At 34.6% G+C, this 26,961-nt stretch overlaps 4 protein-coding genes across 17 annotated transcripts; 2 read left to right on the plus strand and 2 right to left on the minus strand.

Annotated features, from left to right (window-relative positions):
- Positions 1-212: 212 nt before the first annotated feature.
- Positions 213-16,131, plus strand: LOC106749434 (protein vav). 6 transcript variants are annotated; one of them, XR_001374860.1, is made up of 11 exons: positions 219-704; positions 1,798-2,298; positions 2,401-2,469; positions 3,456-3,645; positions 4,035-4,397; positions 4,586-4,906; positions 5,129-5,533; positions 6,888-7,159; positions 7,268-10,598; positions 11,723-11,886; positions 16,051-16,131. XR_001374860.1 is itself a non-coding variant. In XM_014628864.1 (10 exons), exons 3-10 carry the CDS (start codon positions 1,886-1,888, stop codon positions 7,623-7,625), a joined length of 2,391 nt encoding a protein of 796 aa, XP_014484350.1. In that variant the 5' UTR covers positions 213-304; positions 377-704; positions 1,798-1,885; the 3' UTR covers positions 7,626-10,923. The 6 variants fall into 6 exon arrangements, 4 of the variants coding, with proteins under 4 accessions (XP_014484350.1, XP_014484352.1, XP_014484349.1 ...); XM_014628864.1 differs by lacking the exons at positions 11,723-11,886; positions 16,051-16,131 and having other exon boundaries at positions 213-304; positions 377-704; positions 7,268-10,923; XR_001374861.1 differs by lacking the exon at positions 11,723-11,886 and having other exon boundaries at positions 16,051-16,122.
- LOC106749435 (phosphoglucomutase-2) lies at positions 14,595-20,077 on the minus strand. Of its 9 annotated transcripts, none has more exons than XM_014628867.1 (10): positions 19,818-20,075; positions 19,052-19,285; positions 18,691-18,947; positions 17,994-18,456; positions 17,724-17,911; positions 17,442-17,619; positions 17,130-17,353; positions 16,948-17,053; positions 15,531-15,757; positions 14,595-15,032 (listed from the first exon to the last, which is right to left on the minus strand). In XM_014628867.1, exons 2-10 carry the CDS (start codon positions 19,127-19,129, stop codon positions 14,930-14,932), a joined length of 1,824 nt encoding a protein of 607 aa, XP_014484353.1. In that variant the 5' UTR covers positions 19,130-19,285; positions 19,818-20,075; the 3' UTR covers positions 14,595-14,929. The 9 variants fall into 9 exon arrangements, with proteins under 9 accessions (XP_014484353.1, XP_014484355.1, XP_014484354.1 ...); XM_014628869.1 differs by lacking the exon at positions 19,818-20,075 and adding an exon at positions 19,653-19,808; XM_014628868.1 differs by lacking the exon at positions 19,818-20,075 and adding an exon at positions 19,512-19,621.
- Positions 20,078-20,370: 293 nt separating this feature from the next.
- On the plus strand, positions 20,371-23,119 carry LOC106749438 (V-type proton ATPase subunit d). The gene is made up of 6 exons (XM_014628878.1): positions 20,371-20,609; positions 20,876-21,226; positions 21,610-21,767; positions 21,846-22,022; positions 22,169-22,246; positions 22,364-23,119. The coding sequence occupies exons 1-6, from the start codon at positions 20,489-20,491 to the stop codon at positions 22,523-22,525; spliced, it is 1,047 nt and encodes a 348-aa protein (XP_014484364.1). The 5' UTR covers positions 20,371-20,488; the 3' UTR covers positions 22,526-23,119.
- Positions 22,544-26,472, minus strand: LOC106749437 (probable tRNA(His) guanylyltransferase). Its single transcript, XM_014628877.1, has 4 exons — positions 26,317-26,472; positions 25,773-26,210; positions 25,197-25,441; positions 22,544-25,021 (listed from the first exon to the last, which is right to left on the minus strand). Exons 2-4 carry the CDS (start codon positions 26,125-26,127, stop codon positions 24,554-24,556), a joined length of 1,068 nt encoding a protein of 355 aa, XP_014484363.1. The 5' UTR covers positions 26,128-26,210; positions 26,317-26,472; the 3' UTR covers positions 22,544-24,553.
- Between the last annotated feature and the right edge of the window lie 489 nt (positions 26,473-26,961).

Consider the following 26,961-nt stretch of genomic DNA (forward strand, 5'->3'; position numbering starts at 1 on the left):
CGCAATTATACATGCATTAACATGACGCTAAGATAACAAACCAATCAGTTCTATGTTTCTATTCTCACAATGAAAACGAAGGATTCTGATTGGCTCGCCTTCTTATGCATCTTGCATTATGCGCTATGCCGAAGTGTGTTTCCCGCTTAATTTATTAAACCAGTTTAGCAGTGCAACTAAAAAGAACAGACTATTACATATCACGGGGTGCTCGAAAAGTCCATGGCCGGTCCTGCGAGGAATAGCCTTCATTGAGCGTCGATCGGAGAATTTCGTTTGTGTGTGCTGAATGTAATATTATGGCGTACGTAATGATTTGCACTGGAATATGTGCATACGGTAATAACTCGCGACAAACGTTACCATAATCTCACAGGCATGAACGGTTAACGCGTGGCGTGCAGCATCACAGGTACATCATCGTGACATCGTGTACATATTGTGCTCTCATTCTTCTCCTCTCTTCATCTCTTTCTTCTACCTTCTGCTTCGTGAGTTCACCGAGAAGAAATGCCATCGTAATGATGACACTATGGACAAAGTTTTTCGAACCTAGTTGCGGAATATCATATTGTTTCTTATTGGCTGGCTGGCTGGCTGATACAACACAATAGGAAACAACGCGATTTGCTTCCGGCCCACCAACGACGCGGTGACAGCTGCGGATCTTTAATGGGTCAAAAAGAAACGATCGACAAATTTTGGTTAGTTGCTACTGATTACTGCTCGCTTGTTTACTTGAGGTTGCTCGAAATTGAAAGGCAATATATAAATTATTACATTCGTAATCTAATCTCATAGATTGATTTTTCGAATTCAAGTCATGCGATAATTTATAGTCTTGAATTTCTCACTTGAAGAATCTTCATTCTTAAATGAGCTATGAGGAAGTGTGAATTTTTCTAACACATATGATCGTAATATTTTGCAGTGATAAAAGGTTTATGTTTGTTTTAACATTATATATATTTAAAATAGGATGAGATATGATGTATTCATATTTATGTTTAAAAGTAAATAAGAAAGTAGAAATAAAGTACATTTAAAGTGAGAAAATATAAGGGAGGATTCATTTTTAAATTCATTTTTATGTTATATATTTTTGTAATATTTAGGGAAGTATATTTAGTAGTTAAATTATTAAATTATATATTTTATAATATATAAGTATTAAATTAAGGATATATATATGTGTGTGTGTGTGTGTGTGTGTGTGTGTGTGTGTGTGTGTGTGTATGTGCAAGAAAATATCTGATGTTTATGTCGAAATTTCTGAATTAATCCGTAAGTGAATATGTGAGGGGTCATGCTTACCTATATGACTGAATAAATAAAATTTTTTTCCATTATGTTTTTGTGTGCAATATTGGTACTTTTAGTAACCTCTATTACTTAAGACCAATTATTCCAATTTCATGGTAAAATTTATTTGATCTATTAGGTATCTTATAAGTATCTATTAGATAAGCATGAATGGCTGTTGTTGATTGATCTATCTAATAGGTGCCTGTTGGGTAAATCTTACCAAGAAATTAGAACAATCAGTCCTTACTGTTGGATTTAGCAAAGTAAGGTCAATAATACTTGAGAATTTTAATTATAAGCAACAGTTGTTTTATCTTTCAAAAAAAATCACGTGCTTCTTACGGATTAATATTTAACATATTTCTGACAACTTTATATAATATAAGGATTCATAATATTGAACATAATAAATATATTGACAAAATTTTTAACACTTTTTGTAGTATTTAGTATATTATTAATATTTTTTTGTTATACTTTTATATTCAATAGGTAGCAATGTGATGAATATCTTCCTAAAACCTTATACAGAAGTGTATCTGTCACAGATGAACAGAACTTTTACTACTGCAATTATTAAATGAAAATGAACAGGACAGAAAGCACAGATACTGGAAAAGGTTGGCATGAGTGTGCTAGCTGGTTGACAAGATGTGGAGCATTACGAGCAGATCACAAAGCCAATTGGCCACAAGCAACTGCATTTGATCTGGCCTATACATTACGAGATGGTGTGTTGCTTTGTAATCTACTAAATACTGTGGATCCAGGCTGTATAGATATGAAGGATGTAAACCAAAAACCACAAATGGCACAGTTTTTGTGTTTGCGCAATATAAAGATGTTCTTATCAGCATGTTCAAGCATTTTTGGCCTTCTGGACTCTGACCTCTTCGAGCCATCTATGCTGTTTGATCTGTCTAATTTTCATCGTGTCCTTTGTACACTCTCTGTCTTATCTAACTGTCCACGACTTAGGCGAAAGGGTATATCGTAAGTTACTTATCTACTTTTATGTCATTGGAAACTAGGTTATCACTAATAAGTTGCCAATAATTGAGATAAACGAAAAAGAATAATAAAACCTTGTTGCAGTGGATTTTCAGTTGGTCATGGGCGATCACAAGAAGATATATATAAAGATTTACAAAGCGCTGGTGCAGGGTAAGAATTTATTATCAATATATTAGTAATAATATGTTGATTTATATAAATCTACAATTCATCGATAAATATTAATTCTGCTTTCCATTTGGATTTATCTGTTCTTTAAATCACGATCAAGTAAAGGCTGTAAAAATAATTGCACTGCTTATTCTAAAAACAAAGAATAATAGAAAAAATAAAGAAACTTTTTAATAATTTTTATTAATTGATTTAGCGCCACGACCATGTTGGTGGCGTTTACCATAAAAACTAAGGCTGTGGACGCAGATGAGTCCAAGGTTTATCAAGAATTGCTCTGCTTCTTGAGCAATTCTCAGCGTGACTGGCCTTCTGTGGAGAAGGTATATGTCGTTCCAAGGTTTCGCAGTATTATTAAAAGCGTCTTGGGGAAGCACCAGTTATCACTGTATCTTATTGTTCTCTTACAAATAAGGCAAACGATACATATAGTTAAGAATTAAAAGTCTAGAAACAGTTGTGCGTGCATACATATGTACGCTTATTTGTACATGTATAAATATACATTTATGCATGCAAAGAAGGCTCTATTTATAACCGTTGAAATAAGAGAATAGTATCAGAATGAGGTACAATTAATAAAATCTTATATTGTCGTTTTCTTATATAGAGTCTTATATAGTCGAATAGAGTTCTTATATAGTCGTTTTAAAACTAATTAATTAAAACTAATTAATTTTTTCTATAATTTTTGACTATATATCTTGCAATGTGATTCAATTAAAATTATTCATACATATATAACTTATAATGATACAGTGATAATGGGACTATTTCATTGTTGACGCTCAAGTTTACATATATGGCAGTGCGTGTCAATCGCAATCGATGTTGTCAGTGGCCGAATCTTGTTAGGACAACTGTGCTATTTTATAATTTTGATTTTTGCCAGAGACATCTAGCGACTTATGTCAGTGTGCATGTATAGTGCATGGCTATGTTCTTTTTTTGTTTTTATGCTAAAGCCGTGAAGATGAGGGTCGCCGCAGGAGATTTAGGAGACGAGAAGGTGATGAAGCGGATGGAGGGGGGGATAACGAAGATCCTATTGCTGAGGAAGATGGGTATGGAGCATTTTGCAGTCACGCGCAAAGCGAGGAGATCTACCAGGACCTTTGTAGTCTACATTTGCCACCTCCTCCATCCATTGCGCAGGTCTTCATCTCATCTTTATTTATTTAGTTGTCATCATTTTTTATTACAGTCGTCTGTACAGTGTGTCCGAGTACGAGTTTTATTTCTTTTCTTTTCTCGAGAAATTATAAAATTCTCATAGCTAACAAAAAATGGGACTCGCCAGAGATATTCTGTATCAAGAGACGGAAAAACTGCATGAATTTGTTAAATGTTGAAAATTTATCATTATGTTGTTAATTTGTCATTGAAAAAAGAGAAAAAGTTTGAGCAAATCATTTTTCTTATTATACATATTTCGACAAACGATTGATTTTGTTAAGCACTATGCAGCATCACACATGCTTCACACAAATCGAACTATAGTTCACAAGAAAACTTTTTCATTAAGTTAATTTTCCGTGCGACAGGGCGGTGCCGTTACTGGAGGTGAGAAACGGGATTACGTAATTCAGGAACTCGTGGAGACCGAACGGAATTACTCGGAGGTACTAAGCAGTTTGCTCAGGCATTTTGCTAGGCCACTATCATCATTGCTGCGACCCGAGGACTCTGTTCGCATTTTCTTCGGCATTAAAGAACTCTCTGAGATCCATGTCGGCTTCCACAGTCAGCTACGTAAGGCACGTAGCGGTGCCGCATTGGCCCAGGTGTTTCTGGACTGGCGGGAGAAGTTCCTTATCTATGGCGATTATTGTGCCAATCTCACTCTCGCACAAAACACACTGCAGGAGGCTTGCACTCGCAACGAAGTAGTCAATCAGGAAGTTATCGTGAGTTTCGTAATAGTGAAAAAGGGGAGAAGAGAGGGCAAAAGAGGGGAAGATGCGATTGTAAAAACTCTTCTTTCCTGCATAATTAAAATTAAAAAATTGACATTTTGTTGTCAAAGAATTATTTTTCAAGAAGAAACTAGCTTATTTGGATATTTTTTTTAAATTGACATTTATGTATGTTTCAGAGGTGCCAACAAGAAGCTAACAATGGTAAATTTAAGCTACGTGATATATTGTCCGTTCCAATGCAGAGAGTACTCAAATATCATTTACTACTGGACAAGCTTGTTGAAGAGACACCTCGCGAATGGGTCGAGGATTATCGACAGTTGACGAAAGCGAGGGAAGTGATGGTTGACGTCGCTCAATACATAAATGAAGTGAAGCGTGATTCCGACACATTAGACATCATAAAAGATATTCAGGCATCGATAATTGACTGGGATGTACCAGAGGATGCGCAGCTTAAAGATTTTGGTCGATTGCTTCGAGATGGCGAGCTCAAGGTTCGCGTAACTTTATTGTGGACAAAAAGCGCGTGCAGGGCTATTGTACAAAACTTGATTAACCGCCTCATTTAAGTTTTTTGTTATAATATAATTTGAACTATGAGTTTTTATATTTCAACTAACAGCTTTTATATGTTTTTGCGTGTTGTATTCCGGACTCGAAAGACACTAAAAGTCTCTAAAGAACTTAAAGTCGTTACTGATCCAGTGCTTTTGCAGGTGAAAGCTCACGGCGATCAACGAATCAAAGCCCGCTACGCGTTTATTTTCGAGCAAGTTGTATTGATTTGCAAAGCTGGTAGAGGAGATCAGTACTGTTATCGGGAAACCTTGCGGTTAGATGATTACAGACTGGAAGATCACATAGGACGACGGACACTGGGCAGAGACTCACGCTGGTCTTATCAGTGGCTACTTGTCCATAAACAGGCATATACAGCGTATACTCTATACGCAAGAACAGAAGAGCAGAAGCAAATGTGGATAAAAGCGTTGCAAGATGCTATGGACAATGTTAACCCTGCCGCTTGTCGCAACACTAATCACAAATTCAAGCTGACAACATTCGATATTCCTAGAAGTTGTCAACGCTGCGGAAGATTTCTCAAGGGCCGCATATTTCAGGTAACGTAAAAAAAACCAAGTTCACGTGTGCCTCTGTCTAAATAAAATGATATAAAAGCAGATATTGTTAATAAGTAATAAATAATAATATAATAAATATAAAAATTAATAATATAATTAATAGAATTAATAAATAATTTGAAAAAGAATGTGTGCTCTCCAAAAATATTTGTAGAAGTGTTATATAAAAAATATATATTTTTAAAATGAATCTACAAACGTTAAAATGAAATATTTAAATATATATTTCCTACAAAAGAAGTAATATTAAGAAATTTGTCCAAATGAAATTTTTACAAAACAATAATGTTAAAAAATTGCACTGGAAACTAGAAGAAAAAAGAATTACGTATTAAAGCTTTTGTTTCCTCGCTGTAGTCATCTCGATTGTATGCTTTCCATTTAGACACAAATCGACATAAATATCATTTTCTTTGTTCCATATTCAGTGAGTGAAGGATGATGCTTGTGTCGATTTGTGTCACTAAATGGAAAACACTCATTAAGGGTCTTAAATACTTGCTTTGGCTGTCCTTCTTTAATGACGTCAGAAGTGAGGAAGATCATGCCAATTTATATGATGGTATATATGGAAATAGAAGAATATACGAACGAAATAACATTCGATTTAGCAAATGTAAAAATACCCAGACTTTACTTTAACCTGAATAATTAATAAATAGCCGTAAATTAATGTAACACGTAACTTATGTTTTTAACCTATTTTTTCTCATGATTTCTATTACGTTAATTTTACGGCTCTTTATTAATAAATTAATAAATTAATTTATAGCCGTTCGGCTTAAAGGAAAGGGTGTGGATATTTTTATAAGTGTGCTAAATCGATTATGAGTGTTAAAAATAAACGTGTAGCGGGTTTTTAATTCATTGATCGCTGTGAACTTTCACCTGCAAAAACACTGTATCAGTAACGACTTTAAATTCTTCAGAGACTTCTAGTGTTTTTAGAGTCCAGAATACAACACGCAAAAATATATAAAAGCTGTTAGTTGAAATATAAAAACTCATAGTTCGAACTGTAGTACAACAAAAAATGTAAACGAGGCAGTTAATCAAGTTCTGTACAACAGCCCTGAACGCACTTTTTGTCCACAACAATGTTATTTCGTATATATATATATTTTAGTGGGCCGGAATCGGAACCGGACTGATATTTTCATTCGGTCCTGTTCCGATTCCGGTCCAAGTCCCTGGTTTCTATTAATAATATTAATTATACTTATTGATTAATCTTTACTTAAAAGTAAATAAAATGAACATGTTTGAGTAAATCAGTAGGATTATATCAATTTTCGAAAATTTACTGAATTAAAAGAAGTTTTTTTTTACGCAGGGTTACAAATGCGATACGTGTCATCTAGCCGTGCATAAGCAATGCATCGCGCACTCAGGTCGCTGTATGCCGTCACCGCCCTCACCGACACCTCCCCCACCGTTACCTTGCGAACGTGCGTTATCCGTGAAGTTATGGTTCGTTGGAGAGATGGGTAGAGATGCAGCTTCCAATAAATTAGAATCCCGGGAGGACGGGACATATATGCTGCGTGTACGTCCAGTGGGGCAACCTCGTCTTCAGCACGAAACAAGTTACGCTCTTAGTATTAAGTGAGTTCTAAATTCGCGGAACGAGAGAATTATGCTATTCTATACATTTAATTTTTTATTATTTAATTATATCATATTACACAATATAACGAACATATTATATTTTAGAGCGGAGGGAGCGGTAAAACATATCCGCGTATTTAAGCGCGATGTGGACGGCGCAGATCTTTATTATCTCAGCGAATCTCGTTTCTTCAAGAGCGTCGTCGAACTCGTTGAATATTACGAGCGGGCGTCATTATCGGAAAACTTCGAGAAGCTGGATCAGCGTCTGCTGTGGCCGTACAGGCGAATTTTGGCCAAAGCGCTTTTCGACTTCCATGGCTGCGAACGTAATCAGTTAAGTCTGCGACGCGGTTGCCGGGTTGTAGTACTGAGTAAGGAAGGCGATGCCAAAGGATGGTGGAAGGGTAAAATAGGAGATCAAGTTGGATTTTTCCCGAAAGAGTATGTCGAGGAGGAATAGAACTATATTGTCAAATTGTTATGTTTCGTTACGTACGATGTGTCGGGTTTCGAAAGTAAAATTATGAGCATAATAAGCAAATCTCACTTTTCTTATAACTAGTTCACAAGAACTAGTTCACTAAGTCACAAAAACTGACTAACTGAATATCAAGAGTAATATAATCTATAAATTTTTGCTCATCCGGTGACAGGTACTTTCATGAAGAAATGAACTAGAGAAACTAGAACAAATGAAAGAGAAAAAGCAATGAATATCGGTACATAAAGAAGAATTTAAAAAATGTGCTGATTTTTACCTTCAAAGCGGTCACTTCCAAATCTATATTTTGGTACGTTTTAAGTCTTTAAAGTTACTAGCCTTTTATTCTGATCATTTTAATTGATAACATCAAAAGTAAGAAAATACATATTCAATATTTTTGCGAAATATGTTGAAATAAAAAGATATATCCGTAAAAATAACACCTGGGGTCCATTGAGCACATTTGTAAAATATTTTGAAACTCTCTTTTTCTTTCAATAATCAAGGAAAAACTGTCAAATTAATGTGATATATAAGTTACTTTTTAACTACGCAATTTTACCACATTAATTATACAAAATATATGTTTTGAAGGAGTCGTTTTAGAGAAAAAATCAGCGCTTTTTTTTTATATCGTCTTTCAATATACGGTATTTGCAAATGGAAATATATTTTTGATTTCATTTCTTCATACTTTTTAATCTTTGACTGTAAACAGTGCCTACAGGCGCTTAATGAAAATGCTCACCATGTATAAATTGCGCTTATAAGCGTTTGATGAAAACGCTTACCATGTATGAATGGTGCCTATAGACTCTCAACAATAATCGCTCACTAGTAATATTTCAATGAGTTAAATTATTAAATATCCTGTTTATATATTATTGTTATCATACAGACATAAAATATTGAATATAAAAGTGATTTGATTAGAATGAGGCAATCTATAACTTAATCTAAACTATAACGTGCGATAGTGCTCTACACATTGGTAATTACTACAGTGACTCGGTCGTACATAGCTAGCACTTTGTTACTGAACGGACTCCGCAGTCAAAGTTAATTATCCATTTATGATCTAAGTAAGCTTATGAAAACTTATTACTTCGAGAAACATATGAAAATAACCAAATCTATTTAACCGTGTATATTTTTCTCTGCTCTGGAAATTATCCGAGAATCGTCAATACAAAACCGACATTTCATATCTCGTACGTAACAACTTAATATTCATCGACTTCAATGGCCGTTCGAAACACGTGATGCTGTGGTAATCATCATATGGTGCAATTATATTAATTCTATTTACACATACCTCAGTAGGAAGGGATAAGAGAACGACTTTAATTGCGGGGTATTCTTGCATTGTATAAAAATGAAAGGACGTATGTAGTTACTAACACACGTGATTTGAATGTCGCATGCGTAACTTTCGGGTTACTATTCTTTTATGTGTTTCATGAAGTTCGAACGCATCACATATGTAATGTGGTAACTTACGTTAATATTCGGATACAATAATAGTTGAGAAATGATTACTCCATATAATTATTTATTGTTAAGTTAAAAGAAAATAACGGTACGGAATAATTTTTTATAAAATATCACAGTATCCAAATATTAATGCAAGTCACTGTACATATATTGATATAGTTGTATAGTTGTATACTCAGCGTTACGCTTAGACAAATATACATACTTTTAACTACATATATAGAATTGTAAGAGATAATTATTATTTTTTATTACGACGCGACATTCCTGATAATCGTCAAGCGATGATATCATAAAGACTAAAGTTGTTTATGTTTGAAAGTTTAAAAAGAATAAGAATGTTTAAAAACGCACTTACAAAGAGCGAATATTTTATATATATAAGTTGGGTCTTTTTGAAGTCTTGTCACAAAATTTACAAATGTATTTTACATTTCAAAACTAACAACAAATTTTAAACCCCAAAATTATCATGTTTTATAATATAGCCATAAGCATAGCCAAAAGGGTAGAGAGTTTTTGCCCACCCCTAAATTTGACAAGGAAAAATAATTAAATTATTTCAAATACAAGTAAAGAATATAAGAAATCATAAAAGTAAAGAAATGTTACTAACACATAATCTTTATTCTATATAAAGAAAGCTCTAGTATATATTATGAACTTAGAAACTAATAACAAAGTATTAGCGATATTTTATGAGGAAGGCGACTGTTATTTCGCTAGGAATATTAGAGAGCTTAGGGACACGCCGGGTTGCTCACGGCATTTGCGTGATATAGTTACGAAGGAAATGTGTACATAAACATAAATATTTCGGAATTTTTAACATGCTGAAGATGTATGTGGTACATTGATGCAATAATAAGGAAAGGCATCAGTTTCCATGAAACGAGAAGATGTGGAAACGGTGGATCGCAACTATATAAAATAAGGATTTCATTTTGCAGAAACGGAATTCAGATTGCTTATTGTAGAAAGCTCATCATGTCGACCCATATTTCGCATAATCCGCGCTCTCACAGGCCACGTATCCGTTAGTTTTCAGTTAAATGGTCTGTTCTTTATAACTGAATTGACTGCACTAATTCAAGAAAATTACGCATAGTGAAACGTGAGAATCTTGTACGTACGCTTTGTACACTTCAATGCGTATGTAAATTTCTTGAATTAATGCAGCCAGTTCAACAATAAAGCTGGTAGGCATGCGCTAGCAGCAATTTTATCGCTTATGAGCTGTCCCTTCTCACCCCCTCTCGCCCCCCTTACAAACGATACATCGCTGCAGCAGAAAAACATTTCAAGATTTAGCCAGTGATGCAATGCATGTGTGCGTGCGTGCCAGAGAGAGAAAGAGAGAGAGAGGGCATTCTCTCTTTCTTGCTCTAGCTTGGCTGATGTGATTGAAGCTGCTAGTGCTTTCTCAACATGGATCTAACAAAGAGACCATACGAGGTAGGCAACGGAGATGTGAATAAAACTTTAACAGTTTGTAGGAGGAACCTTCCAAAGCTCAAACGTAAAATATTCGGTGTAGACGGTTCACCATTCAGATGTTAGTAATGAAAAAAATTTCAGTGTCCGATATTTACCAGCATAGTATGATCGGAATTCGAAGTGGTGTGTAGCAGTACGTTAGGGCGTCCGAGTGCTAAGGCGTAGATCCAAACTTGACTCTTCGTGTTAGTGGTTTTTCTTCATTTCTTTTTAATAAAGTTATTTAATTATTTTGTGAATATATATGTGAATATATATGTGAATATATATATATATATATATATATATATACGGCCCATTACGATGGGTTGCCTGTCCAAAGGCGCGCGCGTCCAGATAGTAATTTCGGATTTGTCGATATAGTCATACCTTTCCAATGAAGTTATAGCGTTCCTAATTATCATCCTAATTATCATAATAAAAAAAAGATATGCGAGTGACTATATTGACAAATCCGAAATTGCCATCTGGACGCGCGCGCCTTTGGGCAGGCAACCCGTCGTATAATGAGTTGTATGTTGATGCAATACCTTGTACATATATATTTTTTTTTTAAACAAGCTAAAAAGCCAGAGATCAATTAAACCAGTCAAACATAGACCGTTTTACAATATATTAGGCATATGAAAAGTCAGACGTAATTCTGTGTGGCAATAGTTATTGTCATTACATTTTACAAAGTCCGTGAATTCAAACGGAGAGAGACGACATTCGCAGCCTTATCACACTGATGTAGCCTAATACATTAAATTAGTAGGTTTGGTTCTCTTCAGACGCCTTCGCTTCTTTTCAATATTTAGGAGACGTGACGCCAGTCGATCAGGATAGTTGACTAGCCGTTGTTTATACCTCTCTACGGCTATTGTTCTCTCTTTGACGACAGTATTGATTCGTAACTCGTGATGTATATCCCTGTCTCGACAATACCACGGTGCTTTTGTAATATTTCTGAGTATTTTGTTTTGTAAAGTTTGTATAATTTTAATATTCGAAGCAGAACTGCATCCCCACAGCTGTATGCCATACGTCCAGATAAGTTTTAAAATTTGTTTATATAACAAAAGTTTATTATGAGTTGATAGGCTGGAGTTCCTGCCAATCATCCATTCCATTTTTGTATGTACACCATCCAACTGCTTCCGTTTGATCTTGATATGCTCCCTCCATCGAAGTTTGACATCGAGCATCATACCAAGATACTTCGCGATATTGGAGTATGGAACCACTTGCTGATTTATGGTTATTGGTAAGGGGGATTCCTTTTTCAGAGTAAAGTTTATATGCTAAGACTTATTTTCATTTAGCTTTATACGCCACTCACTTTGGTCCAGTCCACTATCATGTTCACAGCATGTTGAAGCTTACGTGTAGCTATAGCGGTATTTATGTCCATAGCTAATATTGCTGTGTCGTCAGCATAGGTTGCAACTCGAACTTCGGGATTCCTTAGGATATCCGTTATATATAAGAGATACAGGATTGGTCCCAATACGCCTGTGGGACACTTGCTTTAATTTTTCTAAAGTTAGAGTAAACATCCTCGTTACTCGAACTCTGAAGCTACGATTTTGTATATATGATTTCAGTAATTTCCTGAACGATTTAGGGAGCAAGTCCTTCCAATTTAAGCTCCAGTCCCTCGTGCCATACCCTATCAAATGCTTGTGATACATCCAATAGTACTGCTGAGCAGACGTTTCCGTCCTCAAATGTCATCTCTATCTTGTCTATTATGCGATGTACTTGATCGATGGTAGAATGTTTGTCACGGAATCCAAATTGGTGCCCTGGAATGAAGTTGTTATTTTCTATGATCGATTTTAGTCTCTTAGTAAGAAGTTCTTCAAAAACTTTAGCAATGACAGGAAGAAGTGATATCGGCCTGTACAAGGTTACTTTGTTTAATGATTTGCCAGGTTTCGGAATTGAGATTACCTCCGTCTATCTTCCATTAATCAGGGAAGTATTTCAGTCTAATAGCCGCATTAAGATGGGTCATTTTCATAATTCCATGTTTGGGAGTTCTTTAACTATTCGAACGGTAATGAGGGTCGAAACCTGGGTCTTTTTTGGGATTCAAACAGCTTATTACCTTTTGTACTTCCTTAGGAGAAGTATATTTATTATAGGACTATCATCTACGTGATCGTTGGGTTGGACCAAATTCTCATTGTGGCTGTCAAATGATTTGTAAATGTTCTTCAGATGGTCGACGAAGAGATCAGCCTTTTCTTGATTACCCCGAACCCATATACCGTCTGATTTTCTGATAGGCAGAGCATTGATAGATTGTCTCCTAATCTTTTTAGTTACTCTCCATAGAGAATAGTTAGCATCCTTTTCAGCAGAAAGTCCCTGGAGATAACTTGCTGCTTTGGTTTTTAATTTCATAAAGATGTTTCTTTAATTTTAGTTTATTATAAATAACTTTACGTTCCAGATCACGTGTTCTTTGCCAATTTCTACGCGCTTTCCTTTTTCCTTTTATCATTTCTTTGACCTCCACAGAACAGTTATATCTAAGAGTGCCTTTTTTGAGGGTAATATAATTATTTTTTCTTGCCTGTTGTAGTTGTTCCATAAACAGTCTTATATCATTTTCGATTTGTTCATGAGTTTTGAGTGGAACATTTAGCTTAATATTTTTCGTAAATAGTCTGAATAGTTACTCCAGTTCACGCCGTTTGTAGTTTGGGAGACCATTTTGTATATAAAGTGTCGTTAAGGTTTAGTATGACCGGAGTGTAATCGGAGCTAAGATCGAGACTGGATTCGACTGTAATATAATTTGTTGAGAGTCTAACTATAAAAAAGTCAATCACATCAGGGTGCTTATTTATATCTGTAGACTAGTATCTTGGGCTGCCATTTGACAAAAAGTCACACTTTAGTGATTTGCCTACAGAGAATAGTGCTATAAATCTACTTCCCCAATAAGTATCCTTAGCATTAAAGAATCTCCTATTATACAGGAATTTCCATGTGATTGAAGAAAAACTAGGTATTCTTCTTAGTTGATGGTGTACCTGGGAGGACTGTATATTGCAGTGATGGAAAATACATATCTTTTGCATTTAATGCATACGGCAGAGGCTTGGCTTTCTGTTGATATTTCAGGTTCCTCATAGTGATTAATGCTTGAACGAATTATTACAGCGGCTCCACCACGGGCCTTATTGGACGGATGTATAGAATGACAAGTTTTATTTCATTTCATTTCATTATATTCATTTACATTTCACTTATAATTATTTCTGCTTCTCTCATTTATAAATACAAATGGTATACTAATTAATGGAAAGATCAGAAATTATAAGTTTGCTGTATAAAGAGTTATAAATCATTTTGCAATTATTTTTGTTGTTTTGTATGTATGATCAAAGGTAATTATAATAAAAAAAAAAAAGAAATATACTTTATAATTAAATTTACATTACGTTTATGATGTAAAATAATTCTTACAACCATTATACGCACGCAACATTGTCATACATGCACACAGACAATCATTACATATCATCAATTATCATTATCTTGATATATTGATACTATCTGTATAATAAATTAATGCTTTATATTATTATTGATTTCAATTATATAAAGATTAAATTACTATTATTAATAGTTTATATAATAAACTAAATCATTTTTATTAAACTATTATTATTAATGAGTAATTGCTTGTACATGTTACATTTGTTTTAATTTTAACCGATTATTCTTTGATATATTCTACGTCTTTATGAAAACTTATAAAAAGAATTGATACGTAATAATTCATCAAGTAGATTTTTGTGTCAAAATTTGTTGAATTGTTATATATAGTTATAATTTATTATTTATTAAAATGATCAATATAACCATATTTTGAAACGCACTACTACTTGTTAAATCATTCCAATTAATTACCAAAATAATTAAATATAAACGATATACAAAAGAGACATCGGCGTCTTAAATCAAGTATCTGTCAGTTTTAATAACGAACAGACAAAATACACAGTACACAGCCATTTCAACGATCACTGGATGTAACATCGCTTCCATCGCATAATAAAATTGAACTTATTGTATCACATATTATATAAATATATTAACATAATGAAGAATATATAATGCCTACTAATGTATACTTGTATAAATTTTTACATAAATGTTTAGAACCATATTACAGAACGGTACTTGTTATTGTAGATTACTAGTTATTGTAGAGTGATACTTTGATAACTTAGTGATTATTATGCAACGTACATCGTGAAACTTTTGAAGAGCATGATTATTACTGCGATTTATGTTTCACGAGGAATAAGTGCATTAACTTCAGGCTGAAGGAATTCTGTTACGATAGCTGATACCATCTCAGTAAGAATATCCTTCAATTTATTCAAATCCCTAAAAACAAATTGCTATATTATTTAAGGAAATATAAAATTACACCAAAACAAATTATATCAAAGAAGTTAAAGAAATGTGTATGTATATATATGTATATATATCAGAACTAAAGAAGTTACTTTTTAATTTAATTCGATACCATTATTGTTACTTAAAAAATAACGAGTCGTTACAATTTTTATTTTTTCACGAAAATTCAGAGGATTTTTCTTACTACGATTCATTACCGCTCATGTCGTACGTATGCACAGTAACTTATTCATATATATGCAAAGTAACGATTGTATTCATATTTATGCAAAATAACGATTGTATTTGTTACTATATAAACGAAAAAATAAAAATAAAAAATAATAAAAATAACGGCATTACAGGTAACTTGTTGCTTCCCGTTCCAGAATATATGACATATTAACATATAATGGAATATCTCTTGAGATTGAGCAAGACGAGACAAACAAATGCTTTTGCAAACACTCTTTGCAAAAAACTTACTTTTCCTCGGGCGATGCACACAATTCGTTATAATATTTTATTTTAGGTTCTGTGCCACTGGTTCTCAAAGTAGTGACTAACCCATTCTTAAAAGTAAATGTAATCATTTGGCTAGACTTTGATACAGGCAAGACTGCTTTGTTGTCAGGTTTCGTATTGTCATATCCGGTTGTTAAGTCTCGAATACCAGTAATTATATATTTTCCCTCCAATATTCCGGCTGGATACTGCAGTTAAACAAATTATATTAGAGCTTCCTTTTACGAAAAAGCAAGGAAATCTAATTTGTAATGTTATTTTATATTGAAAAAAGTTTCACGTATTGGAATTCTCTTTACCTCTATTATCTTTACACATTAGTTACGCTATTTGCACTTACATTGTATTTATATTTTCTGCATCCGTAAAAAATGGTGCGAGATGATATAACGACTGTACTACTGGTATAATCAAAACAGCAAGAAGTAAGGAAGGCAAGAGTGTCAATGATGTAACAGCCATGTCTATGTATTTGTTGCAGATATTGTTTTGTGACATCTTAACTTGCATTAAGGCAAATCAAAGGAAGTGCAGAATTTTGTAAACTGACGTAAGAAAGGCCTTCTTATGTTATTATAAAATACATTTATGGTAATTAAAAAACCAAGTTATTAGTCAAAAATGATAGATACAAATGTAAACCGAACGGAATATATATATCATAATAAGAGACACTGTACTCTATTGTATTCTTTTTTTCTTCTTAATATCGCATGCGGCACTTTGCATTCACATTGTGTTTATTATTATTTAATCGTGAGTGCAACACTAAACACAACCATCACCCCAAATGGCACTAGCACAAATGTAGTAATGCTTGGACTTTACTACACTTCATATAATGATTAGTCACTTTGTGCTATCTCATGCGTTACATACATATACCTGTTGACCTTGTGGAAACGTGATATGTATATATACACAGTTGGATACATGGAATATGTAACTACGCAAGAGAATGTCGTAGCATTAACTAGAACGCAATTGAAAGAATTCGATACAATCTGATATCTTTGTATTAGACGTACTTGAATTAACTGTTATCTAAAAGACGTATATACTTCCAATTAGGCGTTGTTACGATCAGATATGACTTTTGTAGACAGAAGATAAGCTTTAAGATATCGTGAGATATAAAATTTCCCCTGAATCTTGATTAATAGGCTTAATCTTACGCTTGGAAATGCGATATCGAGTTCTTCTTCGTGCGCATTTTTACGCAAGCCAGTATAAAAATGAAAAACGCAAGTTAATATAATAATTAAAAACGCGATAATTTAGATAGCACAAACTGCTATATTTTTTGTCATTTTTCATAATTCGATAACACTCTCCTACAAAAAACGAAGTATTATAAAGAGATAATAATAATACTTACCATGTTCGGTTTGCCATGGTAATTCCTCAATCGCTCAAATATTGCCTTGATGGTGTTTGGTTCGTGACATATCCAATAAGAATTATCACTAATATGATGGCCGTATCTACGTATTTTATTAAATAATTAGGATTTATCGCATTTAGGTGAAAATTGTTTTAGATTCCAAATTATATACATACTCTGTATATATTTCCTGTAATTTATCAGACAAAGTCAACCCTAACATTTCAAGATAGGCTGCTAATTCAGCTACACGTACGCCAGCACTGATACCATCCTTATCTAATACCTGGGTACCGCACATAAAACCTATAGCTTCTTCATACGCGAATAGCACATCTTTATTATCCTTCATTAATTCTACAGTTTTGTTACCCATCCATTTAAAGCCTGTTAAAGTCTCCTGTCAAGAGAAAAGGAAGATATATATTAAATTACTTTCTATTTCTATGTATCAAACATTATAACTCGTTACAAAAATCATAGCAAACCTCAAAATTAAAACCTTCTTTCCTAGCTATCGCAGCTAGGATCTTGCTGGAAACAGTTGATGCTAACATATATGCGTTGTTTAGATCTGCCTGAGGGTTTGACACTCGATGAGTGTGGATCATCCACCAACCCAGTAATGCGCCAAGCTCGTTTCCAGAGAAGACATGCCATTCTCCGCTATGAAAGTCATTCAATATGTTTTTATTGTTACTTTCCTTCATTATTTAAGATAAATTTACAATATATTATATTGTAAGTTGTATATTTTCATGTCAACAAACCTCTTTTTCTTTGTCGCACACGCAAGCCGATCAGCGTCAGGATCATTGGCGAGTATAATAGACGAACCGCTTTTATCCGCTAATTTTATGCTAAGATCGAGAGCACTTTTCCCTTCTTCTGGATTTGGATATTTCACTGTGGGAAATTCTGGATCTGGCAATTGCTGTTCTTCGACTACTAAAAATGGCTGAAAATTTTAAACGAAGGATAATGATGAGTGATTAATTTCTCAAGAAATGTGTTTCTGATGTTAATATATAATGTACTACCTCAAAGTTTGCTGCATCAAATGCAGATTTCATATAATCATATCCAACACCGTGCATGGCAGTGTACGTGAATTTTAATGTAGTATTTTTATTAATTTCAGGGTACAGAACGCCATCTCGCAGGTCTTTATAATAACATTCTGTAATATAGGTCGTTGGATCCATATTAAGAGGGTTTTTATAAATTTTACTTATATCCCACAAAGATTCGAGCGGTTTGAGATTATTGAGAATGTAGCTTTGAATCTTCTTATCGTGTGGTGAAATGATTTGTGCACCATTTTGCCAATAAACTTTATATCCATTATCATCTTTTGGATTATGAGAAGCAGTAATCATGATACCTGCCGCACACTTATATTTCAGTATAGTGTACGGTATAAATGGTGTGGGGCAGATTTTACGAAACAAGTACACCTTGATACCGTTGGTTATGAAAATTGCAGTAGTTAATTCTGCAAACCTAAGAGAAGAATATTTGCAATTAATCTTCATGTTGTAATGCAATTTTTGATAATAACATAAATTTTTGTGACTATAATATATAATATATATATAAGATATAAATAAAATATAAATTAAACATAAAATATAGCTAAAGCTATTATATAACTAAACATAAAATATGCTAGAGCTATTATATAACTTATATAATAGTCTTTGTTGACACAAATTCCAAGTATAGCAAGTAGCTTACATCTTACTATTATAACGGCCATCATATCCTATTACAACACCTTGCTCTGCTGCCTCAGATACTGTATCCATCAAGTATTTTGTTAATCCTTGACCAGTCTGCACAATAACTAAATCATTCATCTGGCTGTAACCTGGTCCCATGCAGCCTCTAAGACCAGCAGTCCCAAACTCGAGTCTCTTGAGGAACAATTTTGATAATATATTAACATCTTTATTATTTAAATATTTATATATCTCATTTTCTGCTTCTGGATCCTATGATACAAAATATAGAAATTTATATAAATATTATACAACTGAAGTTCTACTTATTACATACATCTATGTGTGTGTCAAACCCATCAGTATAAATATCATACCTTATTCCACTGCAGCCATTCGGTGATCTTAGCATCTAGATTACTATCACCAGTATTCACTGAATGTTGAGGAGCCATAATAGACAATTATCAATGAAAATACAATAATTAGACTGATACTTCCTTCAATACGATTAAATTCTTCGCCAGCAAGGATGTCATTAATATCTTCTCAGAAGTAGAAATGTCTTAATTATCCGTCTGTAGAGTCGAGGGCAGGTTTCGGCAAGTTTTCTGTAACACACCACCAGTACGAAATATGATGAATAATTACGCAACGATTGATAAGTGTTCTATCGCCTACGAGAGATAATAACGAAATAACACATCGGATGTGGCATAATATCATTCCCATCACCGCGTCTAACCAACTTGAATAATTGCTGTCATACTCGACGATAAAAGTAACGATAACATTTCGCAGGATGGTCACGACAATTACAATATTTTATTTACGTACAGGTTACGAGCGGTCGGAAATTTCGTATCTAGCCTTTCGTAATACGTAATATTCACGAATATTTTCCGTCACGTTGTCACACATGAGACTTATCGCTCTAACCGATGAGACAAAAGTGTCATGGAAACTGTTTGAATTTACCTCCAACTATCGTTAGAGCTTATCGTCCATCTATCGAGAGACTTATCAGCGAGCCGGACAATACAGCGGCACGATGTAAACCTTCACCGACTGTGAAATGTACGATTTTTGCAATTTTTGTGCACGAACGCGAGATAATTAAATTTGCACAACTGTGGCGAGCACCTTGATTTTCTTCTATCTGGCTATGCGGTGTAGCGTGAAATTTTTTCTCGCATCGGCTTGCCTCCCGCATACCAATAAGACTGTGATTTACGACGTAAATTTTCTCAATAAATTGCGGCTTGAAAACACACAAGGGCACACTGCGACGAGCGGAAGGAAAACGCAGCTTCGAGTTTCTCTGGTCTCTCTTTTATAGCGGTTCGAATTAACGCAATACACACTCGACATTGCGATATAGCGTGCATGCATTTTCAGAAATGCCTGAAGCACGTGAAGTTGTGCGCACTTCAAACCGTAGTTCGATCGCGAGCGGATACGCATAATCTACAAGTACGCATAGTACATAGTTCATACATATCAAGTGAACTATTTCACAACTCGCGATTAAGTAAGTTCAAAAGTAGATTCTGCGCGAATAATTATACAAGATATTTTACCTGCAAACATATACGTGCAAGGTGGTCGTTCGGAAGGACAGCTCTGTTTTGAATCGAGCGCCTTTTGTTCCAGCGAATCGACGATATCGATAAGTGAGAGAGAATTCGTGGTAAACTTCCGTGCGCTCGGTCATATGATCTCGGTGAAAAAAGGGCGAGTCGCGTGAGTCCCCGTTTCGATTTTGACGGATCTGCCTATTGTACGGACGTGCTCGGGAGAAATCTTGCTCCAAGATGAAGGGCTGCATGTTCAACATCGACGGTGGCTACTTGGAGGGCCTGTGCCGCGGTTTTAAATGCGGCATACTCCAGCAAAGTGATTATCTGAACCTGGTTCAGTGCGAAACGCTCGAAGGTATTTAGTTTCTACTCGTTCCGTCACGTTTTAAGAATCTCATTCTTGGACCGAATTAATGTTCTTTAAGCGAAAAAGAATCCCTTTATAACATGTGGCTCTGTAATTCATTGCTTAAAAATACAGGTTCAAGATATTTTTTAAAGGTATGTTCTCTTCGTTTTCCTTGTGACAACGTTAATCGATTCTTTGTATCAAGTATGTAAACGAGTTTTAAATTATTTCCTTTTAATTCAAATTAATCGCTCTGTTAATTATCTGTACAGATCTGAAGCTGCATTTGGCTGGTACGGACTATGGCAGTTTCTTGGCCAATGAACCATCTCCGCTTTCTGTCAGTGTGATCGATGACAAGTTGAGGGAGAAATTAGTTGTGGAATTTCAACATATGCGTAATCATTCAGTCGAGCCGCTTTCACAATTTCTAGATTTCATCACTTACAGCTATATGATTGACAATATCATTCTGCTGATCACTGGTACTTTGCATCAAAGACCTATCTCAGAATTGATTCCAAAGTGCCATCCACTTGGTAGTTTCGAGCAGATGGAAGCGATTCATGTTGCTGCTACACCTGCTGAGCTGTATAATGCTGTATTAGTAGATACACCTTTAGGTATGACCTTTATTTGAATTGTATTTTTCACTTGTATCTTATTTTTTTTTAATAAATGACCAAAATGAGTCATTATTAATTTATGCTTACAATATTATAAGCATCATTCTATCTTTCTGTTTTATCTTTATGTTCATTACATGCCAAATAAAGATAAAATGATACAGTACTGTAAGCTATGATGAATGAATATAAGTAATAATTATTTTATTTGTCCTTTATTTATTTTTCCAATTAGAACCTATATATAAATTGCATCATTTTTCTTGTAAGGATGTTATTTTACTATCTTTTTTTCTCCTTCTTTTATATACAATAATGTGTTAACAATATCATCATATTTCTAAACCTTGTAAATATTCTTATATCTTCTTTCTTTACAGCGCCATTTTTTGTGGATTGCATTTCTGAGCAAGATTTGGATGAAATGAATATTGAGATAATAAGAAACACGCTTTACAAGGCGTATTTAGAAGCATTTTATAAATTTTGCAAGGAACTTGGTGGCACAACTGCGGACACTATGTGTGAGATACTTGCTGTAAGAGATTTCATCCGGTTAAAATGATAAGAATTTATCTTTTGTGCAATATATAGCGTATCTATGATACTTTGGTAGTTCGAAGCGGATAGAAGAGCGATCATTATAACCATTAATTCGTTCGGGACTGAATTGGGCAAAGACGACCGTGCGAAATTGTATCCACGTTGCGGACGTTTGAACCCAGATGGATTAGCAGCTCTAGCAAGGGCCGACGATTACGAACAAGTCAAGGCTGTAGCGGAATATTACGCCGTAAGATTTTAAATATTAATATATAATTAAACGATTGCTAATTACTACATAGTGTCTTCTGTAAAGCGTGCAAGCATTTTCTTGTTTTTCTACTACTAAATATATGTCAGTTTATTTAATTTTTTCATTACTCATTGTTCAAACAGGAATACAGCGCCTTATTTGAGGGAGCCGGCAATAATCCTGGCGATAAAACCTTGGAAGACAAATTCTTCGAGCACGAGGCAAGTATATTTCTCGTGAAGAAAATTTAAGACAACGATCGTTAACGTGCAAGCACTAGTGTAAGTGTAGTATCTTTTATTAAATGTTATTAACAATTGTCACGTTTCGGTACATAGGTTCGTTTAAACGTTCATGCGTTTCTTCAACAATTCCACTTTGGGGTATTCTACAGCTACCTCAAATTGAAAGAGCAAGAATGCCGTAATATTGTATGGATCGCAGAATGCGTAGCTCAAAAGCATCGTGCTAAAATAGATAATTACATCCCTATATTTTAAATTATACGATCGAACCAGCAATGTCAGTCATCTATATTTACTTTCGCAATACAATAACGTTTAGAATAAACCAGTTGATCATGATCCGTAATCCACTTTCGAGCGGTCGATTATTCCTTCGAGATCCGAGATACAACACAAAATTATATCAGTTGAATTAATCTGTCAGTTGTTCTTCAAAACTGTTTAAAAAATAACACTCCTACGGAGGTTTGTTACATATTTTAAATCATTTTAAATACCATATACAAGTATTATATATCGATATGCACGCATATGTCGAGAATTATTTAGAATTGTTATTGTCACGCATATTACCAGAGTTTAAAGTTCCCTCGCCGTGGCTATCTTGATCAATGACGTCAAATGCGGAGAAATACACAATAAAAATTTGAAACGCTAAAAAAAAATCCTCCAAGTCATTAATCAGAATGACGCAGCGAGAGTGTCAAAAATAGTGCAGTAGAATTTGTGTACATAGTGTATTTTATTGTAATCGCCAATGCAATTCATTGTCACGTATTACTTCACGTTGTAATTACTAATTCGAAAATTGTAATATAAAGTAATAAAAATATACAGCATTCCATATGATTAACAATGCAATTGTCAAACTTCATATGCAACAGTATATATTATCGTTAACCTTTCTCATCTTTCTCTTTTTTTTGGCATTAAGCTAGAGCCAGGAAAAAACTTATAGTAAAAATTGTTCTTACGAAGGTTGTTTCGCGCAATTCTAGCAAGGACAAGATTATCTTTCCGCATACATCAAAATACATTTTTGCCCGCGTGTGAAATAACTTATCATTACTTTAGTTCTATATTGAGTCTACCAACGGCTCTACTTTAACTTATCTAATATTTATGTCTATTTTGTAAATATGTATTTACTACATATTTATTTTTCTCACGAAGATTAAAAGGAATTTTTTCTTTCACTGTAGCATTTTATTTGTTTACTAAAGTTGCTTTTTATCCAAAAAGTTTGTTTTCTATTCCTGTACTAAGACTGCACTAGAATTGAAATGAACTAGTGCAAGCCAGAATTGACGAGTGTAAGTGTGCAAACTAATAAAAAACATTTTATTGCAAGAATAACATGGTGTGTTACATTATATCTGTAGAATTGAAGTTATTTTCAACAATAACTAGCAACAGCTCTAACTTGTATATCTGAATGTTAAATGCTACGTACATTAAAATATATATTGTCAAGTCTTTTCAATGTCAAGGAAAGCTCCTACTTTCATATTTACTATTTAATTTTTGATAGCTATATAGTAAATGGCCTGTATTCCGAATGTACATACAATGATATTAGTGCGCCAACAAGAGATATGAGCATTCTATCGCTCGTATTTTAAACATGGTGATAACAGTGCTCTGTTAGGAAAAACCGGTATCACGCGTTTGTAACAAAATTCCTTTTCAGAACTACTAAGTTGACTTATCAACTACACTAACATACGTTGTAAGCGCGTTCAGAATGCAGGCTCTAAACGTGTAAACTTCAAAATAGAAGTAATAAAACGTAACTTTGGACACTTATTCGCACGTCCATGTGTATCGTGAACATTAGAGTGAAAGAACAATAATTTAATGACATAACTATACAAGCTGTTTGATGTTTCTTGCACTTTTACTCGAAAATGCTGTGGAACAACACTTTCTGTTCTTGCACTGGCTCCAAATCTGGTGCAGCCAGTTCAGTCAGAACTCTTGCATCGAGTTCCGCTACACTGGGACAGAAAACAGCATTTTAACACCAGGTCTGGAGCAGAAACTGCTTCAATGCATATTTCTTGAATTAGTGCAATGCAGGAATAGAAAACAAACCTAAAGTTTTGTTACATATTACTATTTTATTATTTTTCAAATTTATTATATTACTATCGGTAGTCTATCATATATTCATCATAATATTTATACCTGTAGTGTATATAATATAGATATAAATATAATTACCTTACAGTTTCTCACTTCAGTTTCATCTTTTGTGGGAGGGGGAGAAAAAAAAAGGTACACTTATCTCCTACAAATGCGTTCACTGTCGCACTGCATTCTATCTCCGTCCGTCTCTCTGTTTCTTTTAGAATGCACTTCCTCGTTCATCGAATTTGCGTTAATCGTTTGTGTGGGCGGCGGTGGTGGTGGAACATTGTTTACATGTTTTATATTTACGGTGGGCGATGGAGGTGTCGGTACAGGCATGGTATTTTTAATATTATTCGGCAAGTTCAGCGGCTGATAAGTCGCTAGACTCTTCAAACCAATCACTTCAGGGTTTTCTTTCCAAAAACGATCATTGATGATATCATCTACCAAAGGGACCACAGCGGGTTTCAATCTTCCTGTGCCATCAGGCACTAATTTTCGAATAAGCGTTGTACCTTTCCGAAACAGTGGTGGTTCATTGTTGTAGTTTATACCGAACTCTTGGAAAAGCAGCTCATTTTTGTGCGATGAAAGAGTTCCCCTAAGTTTCTCTTCCGCCTGTAATAGTCTTCTTGCTTATTTCATATTAACATCGAGAAAAAAAAATAAAGAGAACAGAAAGTTTTAAATAAAGTGTGCAGAAATAAACTTATGTAAAAGTACAATAAACAAGATACATATAATAATTGTCAAGCTCTATAGCATACCAAGAAGTATTACTGAACAAGTTTACCTGATTTGGAGTTAATTTTCCTTTCAATATGAGATTCCAGAAACAAGTATTGTACAAGTTATTGATATGTACGTCAGCCTGTCGCCAAGCAAGGTAGTCTCTCAAATTCTTATCCGTTGGATATAACACAACACGAGCATCGAACGAAGGTGGATAATATAATTCTTTGCTTCCAAAGAAGCGTGGCCAATGATAGACATATGCCGAAGTAAATAGAGAATTTACATTTGACATTAGTTTAAATACTGAAACAAGTACAAAGACATTAAATATGGAAGGTGCATGTACAGATACATGAGATGCATGTATAGATACATGAGATTAAACAGCAATTAAACTTGTAAAATTACAATGTTATCATGTAACATTTCACTATAATATTTGAGTAGAAGAATATAGTATGGCTAATCATCCCGAACTAATCAATTCTTGGAAAATAAAATTGTTTTCAATCATATGAAAAATTGTAAACATTACGTCTACAATTACACAATATCGAATGAGAAGCTTTTTAACTCTGAATTCAGACTGTTATGAATTAAGCAATTTCACACGACGCTATACGTGCACGAGTACCTCTGCGTTTGTAGAGCTCCGTGTCCTTCCGGAAAACGAACGAGTACTCGTCGCTCTGGCCGAAGCCCAGTATAACCTCCTTAAAGTCTTCCATAACGGTGATCGCGGCACGATTCATCAGCTCCAAAGCCGCTACATCGTTCGGCTTGACGAATTGATGCGTCTCGCAGAATCTCGAGAAATTCCTGCCATCAATTCTAACCACAATCCAGCAATTCGGCAAACAATGGTCGTCCCGTTCAAACTCCTTCACGTATTCGAACTTACTTTTCGCCATGGTAGTCAGGCTTATGTATCGACGCGAAACCACTTGTTTGGCCCGACTGATTATCCGCAGAAAGACGCTGCCCTTCATTCGTGTACGCTGTCAGACTCGCACGATGTCGCAGGGGCCGCGGCGCGCGGGGTGATCGTTGAACGCTATATTGGAACCATCAGCTACGACCAGTATCATTCAAGATCGAATTCGCGTCTCACAATTCGCAGTATTCCGCGACGTACTCCAACAGGAACGATAGCCGCGAACACCGAATGGACGACTAACCTTTGTCCAATACAAAATTTGAAATCCCGGCTGTTGTATTGCGAATCGCCGCGCGGCGCCACGCCGGCTCCGGATGCATTCAAAATTGACTATCGGTGCTGCTACCCGCACCGCTGAGAGCGATACATAACCTATTCGCAGGAAGACAAAAATTTCCAAAACAGTAACCCTGCTCCACAATCTTGCTGTAAGTCATAACAAATTGATCAATCACAATCGATTATTCTTCTCACATTCGACTGTGATTGGTCAATTTCTTAAGGCTGATTTATGCAAGCCGTAAACCGTTAACTTATGCCGAAAACATAAATGTCGGTCTACAATAGGTATTTTAAGAAATTTACCAATCACAGTTAATTATTCTCTTTACATTCGACTATCAATTCATTTTTTAGTAATTTTTAAGAAATATATTTTCCTTTTAAATATAAAGTGTGTTACTCATCGAAAAAAAGTAAGTAGCCATAAATAGAGCTGCGTTCGGGAGTACACTGAGGATAGAGTGGCATTTAATCGACCAATCGCGATAAAAAAATCTTAGTTCTTTTATCCTTATTGGTCAATTAAATAAAATTCTACTCCCAACGTGGCGTTCTGAACGTAGCATAGTTTAATAAATATAATTGATGTATGTTTTATAGTCAA

The sequence above is a fragment of the Dinoponera quadriceps genome, unplaced genomic scaffold (genome assembly GCF_001313825.1).
Source record: "Dinoponera quadriceps isolate SergipeBrazil2010 unplaced genomic scaffold, ASM131382v1 scaffold3736, whole genome shotgun sequence".
NCBI lineage: Eukaryota > Metazoa > Arthropoda > Insecta > Hymenoptera > Formicidae > Dinoponera > Dinoponera quadriceps.